Here is a 9,606-nt window from a genome sequence, read left to right as displayed (position 1 = left end):
TGCAAACACAGATTAACTCACATGGGAAGTAGAAATGAAAACCAGTGAAGCACAAATGCCAATGGTTCATTCAAGGGAGTAATTTAGAAGACGAGACCAGGACAGAGGGAGAAAAAAAAACAACTCGCTGTCCCTGAATGCCTCGTGATGGCAGATGAGGATACGCAGGTGACTGATGAGGAAGTGGGACATATTCAGAGACGCACTCTAACGATAACAAATCCCTCAATGACAGCAGCATCCGTCCGACGTTCCTGCTTCTAACTCCAACCCTGAACTGCATGTGTCTCATTTAGGCGACTAACTGTGTATGCATGTGTGAGTTGTTGCGTTGTGATTACACTCCAGCTTGGTCCGGCCTGGCCTGGATTAGCTTTGCAGGGCTGCAGAGTGGACAAGAGGGGGCAGAGGTGGAGGGATGGGGAGGGGTTGCAGTAATCTGCTAATCTCATTAATACCAGTGCTGTGGGTGCCCTGTCAACAAGACGCAGGGAACAAAGGAGGGAGTAAACAGCTGATGACCCGGGCTGTGGTCCACAACACAATGCCATCACACACGTGAACACATCCTTATACACACACACTCACAAAACATGTCAATCCTCAACCTTAAATTCAGCTCCCACCACCATTATCCTCTTGGTAGAAACATTGACGGAAAGGTTTTAGTGAGTAAAGATAAAAACTGACAACTGTCCCCTCAGGCTAGACGACCCTCAAAAGGCTCCTCAAAACACTGCCTGTTGGTTTTCTTTTACTGATCGCACACAGCAGGAGCCAACATGGACTTCTCAGCTGCTCCCATCAGTCTGAGTCACTCCTCACTGTTGGAACATGAGCAGTCGATGTCAAGGCGCCTCCTCTTATTTTCCAGGAAAAGAGAAACCAGTGGATTATATTGTCTGAGTTTAAAGTTGCTAATGGAAATGTCATTCAAATCCACTTGAATGTTTAGAATCAGAAAAAAAAAAATCCTTGGTGGTATTTCACAATAGCGGCGTCCTTCTGTCAGCTGATGGATCACATTCAGATATGTGGTGGAGGATGTTCTGCAGGTCTGGACGACTGGGACCAGATGCGTGGGGTCAGATGGGACAGGTGGACCAAATGGGTGCCTGGTGTAAATAATCTCAGGTAGATATTCCAGGGGAGAAACAGCAGTTATGAAAAAAAAGTTTCCTAATTACACTCTGAGAATGGAGGGGGACAATGGCAACATGACAACCATGAATCTTCCTGCAAAACCATGGATATGCTTAACCTCACATAAGTTATCACTGAAAGATCCGCAACTTTATTTTTTATTTTTTTTGCATTTACTCAAATGTTACAAGGTGGTTGCAGGGGAAGGTGGAAACATAGAATTGGCCCCAGAGATGAGAGTTTACATCCTGGTTTTTGTTAGGGTTAGGACAGTGGTTCCCAACCTTTTTTGGTTCGTGACCCCATTTTAATATCACAAATTTCTGGCGACCCCAGACATTCAAAACTGAGACATTTTTTTGCTAAAATTAATTTGTTTTTGATCATGTAATAGTTTGTTATACTATGTTGCAAATAAACATTAATTTTAGACAACATTTAGGCGATATAATGTATATAATGCAGCTTTTTATAAGGAAAAGAGTGTGGTTTAATTGTAATGACATATATATTTAATCATTACAACATACTTTTTACTAGTAAATTTTTAAAAATCAATACTATAATTTCAGGCGACCCCATTTGAATTCCAGGCGACCCCATGCGGGGTCCCAACCCCAAGGTTGAAAACCACTGGATTAGGAAAAGATGCATCTTTCCCCATACATAGGCAAGTGCCTGAACCTCATCATAAAAACTTATATAAGTGTAATGCTGGAGAAACAAATATGTTGTTTGCAAAGCCACACTTAAAGCACTATGATGTAAATAGAAATGTTGAATGTGACATATATTGTTGATTCTGAAACACTGAGGTCATACATATCCACGGTTTGCAGAAAAACACAATGGTGGCATTTTTTTCCTGGCAAATGGGTTGAAAATAGATGGAATGATTCAATGGCTCTACATTACTTTTCAAATAGGTGTTCGTTGCTTCTGCAGGGCACAAGAAATGGAAAAATGATGGAGAAGGGTTTGCGTGTGTATGTGTGTGTGCAAGTACATGTGTGTATAAGCATACAAAAAGGCATGCGGTCTGCAAGTCGCAGTGCTCCAGATTCCTCTCACCGATCCAGCACCCGACTATAGTCCTGAGGGACGCAGCCACCTTCACTTTTGAGTTCAGCGAATACTTGTGTGAAAAAGTGCGGGTCTGCATTAATGCGCAGCATCTGGAGCTGGTGGCGTCATGATGGCAAGCAACGATCCCAGAAGGCCTCTTTACCGCCTCGACCAGGAAGGGTTTGAGCGGGTAGGAGATCTCGTTGCCCATGTAGGAGTATGACAGGTAGAGGCAGGTGAGCGAATAGCCTGCAGCTCATGCTCCGAAGACACCAGATCGCCGTCACCGACGTCCTCGGCACAGCATGTAGACGAAAACCACGTTGGCCGGAGTGACGAAGGCTTGGTCCTGCAGCCATGCAGCAGCAGCGAGCGGTCCACGGCCCGAAGCCACAGCACCGCGGTCGGCCGGAGAGAAGGTGCTTCAGGCGGGTAACAGCGACAACACAGGAACTCCCCCAGGCAGCGGAGCAGCTCACTGGTGGACGCCTGGACGATCACACGCTTAGGGGGATGAAGTCACTGTCCCCCTGTGGAACTTTTTTCACGATGAGAGCTGCTGGGATTTGCTGTATCCATATCCATGCCCCTGGCCCATCCCAAGGCCATAACCAAGCCCCAGACCCAGTCCCGCTGGGCCCTCATAGCTGGACAGGTTGGCACATGACAGGGACTTCTTCACATTCTCCCGATTTAGATGCAGAATAGGATCCTTTTGGTAGATGCTGATGTTGTTGTTGTTGTTCAGGGGGTCACACAGGGCCACCGGACCCCCGGGGACTTTCTTAGAGGTGCCCTTCTTCTTAGTAGAGGCCACCAGTCGCTTCCACGTGAGCGCTGGGAGGAAGATGGACTGGCCCCTCTTCAGCCCGCGGTCTTTCTGGCTGTTCAGAGAGCGGCTGCTGAGGCTCGGGTAGTGGCTGAGCCGAGCCCGGCCGGTTGTCATAGTAGCCTGGTTTGCGAGAGCCAGGGGACAATGATAATACAGTGCCCATGGTGAGTCAGTGCTCCAGAGATGATTCTGCTTCAGTGGTGCTGAAGAGAGAGGGGGGGGTGTTGGAAGGAGAGCGCTCTCTTCTCTTATGTTGAATATTCAGAAGGTGTTAACATGAAGGGGTGAGTGGGGTGGGCATATCCAGGGTCTCATCTGAAGAGCAGAGGGTTTAAATGTCCAGACATTACCTGAAACATGAAAGCGAGGATGCAAACAAATTAAGTCTCATTTTACTTATGGGTGTAGCCAAACAATGAAACACCAAACATATTATTACAAAAATAAATAAATAATCCAGACTTCCATGAAATTTTTCAGCTTCTACATACAGTATCTCAGTGTAAGAATCTCTATATAGTTTAAAGCTGCAACGCATAATCTAGAATAAGGTGTTTTTTCCATAATAAGGACTTAACTCTTTCATGCATGAGTTATGTGAATCTTAGTCAAGAATTTTTTCCTGACTGTTTTTATTCCTCTTTAGGCATGAAAAAAAAAAAAAAACCCAATGTGATTGAAATTTTTTAATGAACCTGTTTTTCATGGAGTTACAAAAATGTCCACTTAGCTGGACACCATGTGTTTAATTTTTTTGAAGCAAAGAACCATGTATTTAAAACGCAAGATCAGAAAGTGACAAACTGTGTAAAAACTATGAAATAAGAACATTTTTAATGCTGCTAATGTGATGTTTACTCACATATTAACATACTCTAATACTAGTTATTACTCTCGTCATGGAGATAATATGCCAAAAAAAAAAGCATTTTGTGTAAGAAAACTGTTAGTTACAGTCTAATAACAATTAGCAATCTATTTACACTCTACCATGTCACTGCAGATCAGGTTTATTAAGAACAGGAAAGTTACAGTAATGGTACACTGTAAAAAAAAAATCCTGTTATTTTTTAGGGAAAAAACTGGCAGCTGTGGTTTCCAGAACAATACTGTAAAAAACACATCCAACTGTAAACATATTTACAGAGTAACATGTAGATTTAACATTTTAAACATGCAGATTTAACATTGGATTTAAATGGTAAATGGACTGCACTTATTTAGCACATTTTCTCCACCTTCATGGTGTCCAAAGCACTTTCCAAATCCACCAGCTCCAACTGGGACCAGTTTAGGGTTCAGTGTCTTCCATGGACACTTTAACATATGGACAGTCAGAGCCAGGATTCAAACCACCAACCCTTTGGTTATTGGACGAGCCGCTCTATCAACTCTACCAACCCATTCATTTACAAATTTAAAATGTTAAATTGTAAATGTTTACTTTTTTATATAACTTTTTTATTAAAAAAAAAAGAGAAAAAAAGTAAATATGCCGTTATTTCAACATTATGGTCTTTGCAATTTAAACGGCACCACAATGTTTTTCAATTCACAGTTTTATTTTCTAAAAACAATGGAAATACATCATTTCTACATACAAATCTGGTTTTGTTCACATACTCTTCCTGTAAAAACTACAGCTTTATTTGATTTAATCATTGACACAAAAATCTTTTCAATAAACAGCTTTGCATTGTATTTTCACTTACATGTTTTTTATGTTGCAATTTTACAACTGTTTGGTGTTGATTCTACAGTCTTTTTTTTTTTTTTTTTTTACAGTGTATGAATGTCAGTTTAATGGATGGTGCATAATTGTGTTGGCTGATATGGAACTACAACAACAAAACCCATGAATATACAAGAGAACAGCTGGAGAAGAATTGTCCACTGGACTGACCACTAAACATGAAAGGGTTAACTTAGACTCAATAGCACTGATTTTTGAGAGTTTAATCCAATAACTGATTAAATCCCGTTTTTTTTTCCCCAATGATGATTGGATGCTTAAGCCACAATGGTGTGTATAATAACCCTTTGCGCACAGAACATACTGTACTTGACGCACAGTAAACCGTTCTGCAAAAGAGTTTCACATATGCATTTTAATAACATTTCATTTTAGTATTTAGTTAACATTTCTGCAGTTTAGTTTGCTCTGAAGCTCACCTGTGTATGAGATGATGCCCGGGTACGAGACGACTGTTTTTTTTTGTCGCAGTCTGCGCTGTTGCAAAGGTGTAGAGGAGCGCAAAAAAACAAACAAACAAACAAAAAACAGAGAAATATGAGGGATGACAGGAAGCAGGATTGTTGACAGAAGCTGGAACCTGCTCTCAAACACTCCTAAGTGTGGAAAAACGCGTGGAGCGGCTGGGTGCAGGTGTCATCCTCCGCTGCACCCTAAACCCACACCAAACTGAAGGAGGATCTGATGATGAAGCGTCTTTTCATTTGCGTCTCCATGTCCGAGTCTGGGAGGAAACTTTCAAAGCGGTTGTCTGAGTCCTTTCAATGCACTCCATCTCCACTCATATCCGTGCGTAAAGTCCTAAAGCCTCGGCTCCTCCCGGTTTCCTCCCGGTTCTATAGTGTGTGTCCGTGGTGCAGCTGTGTGAGTGCGCACGCGGAGCCTCGGTCTCCTACTGACCGTGGATCGGTCCCGGTAGTCCGACCTCTAAACCAGCCTCAGACAGTATAGGAGGAGCAGCCAGTGAGCGCGCAGAGCCGCTCCAGATCACACCCGCCCCCCTCCCACCGGCGCAGACTCCTCCTAACGAGGGCTCAGCTGCTGTCTGACACACCACACACAACACCACACACACACAACACACACACCACCACACACACACACACACTAGGGAAAATTTCATATCAGGTTATTGTGTCGTGACCAAAATTCTCACGGTTATCATTATTATTGGGGTATTGTTGAAATTGTGCTCAAAATGTTCAAAAGTACAAAATACACACTGAACAATAATTTAAACCAAATTGTATTTTGGAAAAAAACAAACAAAACACAACAACAACAACAACAACAACAACAACAAAAAACAAATAAAATAATTGGCATAATGTACTTTCTGTTGGAAGAAACAAGTTGTATTTTGGAAAAAACAAAACAAACAAACAAACACAACAACAACAACAAAAACAAATTCTTCAACATCATCATCATCACACACTGCTTCCTCTCCCGCACACTAAACTCAATGAATAAAAGCCATGCGTCATTCCCCTCATTTACTCCCCTCACAGAAGAACGAGGTGTCTAACTCCTTAGGCGTCCTACAAACATGCTTGTTGAGACCCTATTCCATCAACCTCTTACAGTCTGTTGCCCCTACTATCACAGCACCAATCACACATGTGATTAATGCCTTCACTGACTTCAGGAACTTTCCTACAGTATTTAAACAAGCGCAGGTAACACCACTACTCAAAAAACCTTCCCTCACCCCCACTTCAGTGGAGAATTATCGACCAGTCTCACTCCTCCCATACCTTTCTAGATCATCGAAGGGCTGTTTTCAAACAGGTCACAGAATTCCTCTCCCAAAATAACCTCATGGACATCAACCAATCTGGCTTCAAAATCGGCCACTTCCACTGAAACGGCTCTGTTGTCTGTGACAGAAGCCTTGAAAGAGGCTAGAGCAGCAGCCAAGTCTTCAGTACTCATTCTACTGGACTTATCAGCAGCATTTGACACTGTCAATCATGATATCCTGTTATCCATACTCTGGAACATGGGCATCACAGGCACGCACACTCCTGGTTTCCATCTTACCTTACTGGTTCGGTCCCTTCAGTGTGTCCTGGCTAGGGCACACATCAGCAGTTCACCGCCTCACCACGGGGGTCCCCCAAGGCTCTGTGTTGGGCCCCCTCCTTTTTGCCATATACACCACCTCACTCGGTCAGATCATCCACTCACACGGCTTCTCATATCATTGCTATGCTGATGATACCCAGCTCTATCTGTCATTTCCCACATGATGACTCCACAGTCTCAGTGCGGATCTCAGATTGTCTCTCTGACATATCTGCATGGAGTGAAAGCCCATCACCTTCAGCTGAACCTGTCCAAAACTGAACTGCTGGTTCTCCCAGCTAAGCCAACCATACAGCGGACATCTCCATCACTATTGACTCCATACCTCGGGCTCCTACCAGTGTAGTACGTAACTTGGGAAGTCATGATTGATAATCAGTTGACCTTCACGGATCACGTTGCCTCTGTCACCCGATCATCGCCGTTTCACTCTGTTCAACCTAAGAAAGATCAGGCCATACCTAACCGAACAGGCCACCCAGCTCCTGGTGCAGACTATGGTTATCTCCCGTCTTGACTACTGCAATGCTCTTCTAACGGGGCCTCCCAGCTTGTGTTGTCAAACCACTACAGATGGGTCCAGAATGCAGCAGCGCGTCTGGTCTTCAATCAGCCTAAAAGGGCACATGTCACCCCCTTACTCATTGAGTTTACACTGGCTACCATAGCTGCCCGCATCAAATTCAATCTTTAATCCTAGCCTACAAAATTCTCCCGTGAGGTCTGCTCCTGTCTACTTAGGTTGCACTAATAAAAGCTTATGTCGCCCCACGGACCCACTCCGCTCGTCTGGGGAACGTAGTCTGGTGGTCCCAAGACCTTGTACAAGACAATCCAGGCTCTTTTCATGGGTCGTTCCACGTTGGTGGAACGCTCTACCAAGTGCTACAAGAACAGAGTCATCCCTGCCTATCTTCAAGAAGCTCTGAAGACCCAGCTCTTCCGAGAGCACCTCCTGTCCTAGCACTTTCAAACATTCCATTTTAAATATTCTAATAGGTTTTTCCCAGGACAACCACAGATTCTTTCACGATTATCTCTGGACCTGCTGCGGTGGTCCGGCCTCTTCCCTGCCCTCATCATCACCACTCACTTATCCTCAAACCGCCTCCATGTGTCTCCCTACTCCCCCCTTTCTCCCCCTCTCCCCCAGTCCCTATCTCTATCGCTCTCTCTTTTTCCCCTTCTCTACTCTCTCTCTTTAACCCCAACTGGTCAAGGCAGACGGCCATCCTCCAGGAGTCTGGGTCTGCTCGAGGTTTCTGCCTGTTAAAGGGAAGTTTGTCCTCGCCACTGTCACCAGTCACAAGTGTTTGCTTCCTGGATATATAACTAAAATTTATGATGCGTCGATAATGGTTTCCCCTGTAAGTCGCTTTGGAAAAAAGCGTCTGCCAAATGCGTAAACATAAACAAAAACAAATAAAATAATTGGCACAATGTACTTTCTGTTGCAGAAACATTCAAATATTAACCCTTAGTGATCTGAGCCTATTTTGTCTGTTTTTCAGTCCTTTTGATTTTGTCTTTATATACTATATATAAACAAATGTTTACTATACCCATGTTTGGTATCTTTTTTTTCAGCACAACTTCATTTATTTATTTACGGTTATCATGATAATTAGAATTTAAACGGTAATATTAACTGTCTGCAATTTTACCGCGGTTTATCGTTATACAGGTAATCCTTACGTTCCTAACAGACACACACACACACACACACACACACACACACACACTAGGAAAAATTTCATGTCACGGTTATTGTGTTGTGACCAAAATTCTCACGGTTATCATTATTACTGCGGTATTGTTGAAATTGTGCTCAAAATGTTCAAAAAGTACTAAAATACACACTGAAATAATTTAACCAAGTTCTATTTTGGAAAAAAAAAAAAAAAAAAAAAAAAAAACAAACAAATAAAATAATTGCCACAATGTACTTTCTGTTGGAAGAAACAAGTTGTATTTTGGAAAAAAACAAAACAAACAAACAAACAAAAAACCACAACAACAACAACAACAACAACAAAAACAAATAAAACAATTGGCACAATGTACTTTCTGTTGCAGAAACATTCAAATATTAACCCTTAGTGATCTGAGCCTTTTTTGTCTGTTTTTCAGTCCTTTTGATTTTGTCTTTATATACTATATATAAACAAATGTTTACTATACCCATGTTTGGTATCTTTTTTTTCAGCACAACTTCATTTATTTATTTACGGTTATCATGATAATTAGAATTTAAATGGTAATATTAACTGTCTGCAATTTTACCGCGGTTTATCGTTATACAGGTAATCCTTACATTCCTAACAGACACACACACACACACACACACACACACACACACACACACACACACACACACTAGGGAAAATTTCATATCACGGTTATTGTGACCAAAATTATCACGATTATCATTATTATCGGGGTATTGTTCAAATTGTGCTCAAAATGTTCAAAAAGCACTAATATACACACTGAAATAATTTAACCAAGTTGTATTTAAAAAAAAAAAAAAAAAATTGTCACAATGTACTTTCTGTTGCAGAAACATTCAAATATCAACCCTTAGTGATCTGAGCCCATTTTTATCCATTTTTCAGTCCTTTTGATTTTGCCTTTATATACTATATAAACAAATGTTTACTATACCCATGTTTGGTATCTGTTTTTTCAGCACAACTTCATTAATTTATTTATGGTTATCATGATA

General features: G+C 42.0%; 1 protein-coding gene across 1 annotated transcript; it reads right to left on the bottom strand.

Annotated features, from left to right (window-relative positions):
• Positions 1-1,803: 1,803 nt before the first annotated feature.
• On the bottom strand, positions 1,804-5,740 carry LOC115428869 (cyclin-dependent kinase 5 activator 1). Its single transcript, XM_075353500.1, is given in 8 exon segments — positions 1,804-2,374; positions 2,377-2,451; positions 2,454-2,502; positions 2,504-2,562; positions 2,565-2,724; positions 2,726-3,133; positions 3,135-3,390; positions 5,213-5,740. Coding segments are annotated over 7 exon segments (984 nt in total). The 5' UTR covers positions 3,204-3,390; positions 5,213-5,740; the 3' UTR covers positions 1,804-2,210.
• Between the last annotated feature and the right edge of the window lie 3,866 nt (positions 5,741-9,606).

The sequence above is a fragment of the Sphaeramia orbicularis genome, chromosome 11 (genome assembly GCF_902148855.1).
Source record: "Sphaeramia orbicularis chromosome 11, fSphaOr1.1, whole genome shotgun sequence".
NCBI lineage: Eukaryota > Metazoa > Chordata > Actinopteri > Kurtiformes > Apogonidae > Sphaeramia > Sphaeramia orbicularis.
Note: the sequence above shows the minus strand (reverse complement) of the source record. Positions and strands in the feature narration are given on the sequence as shown.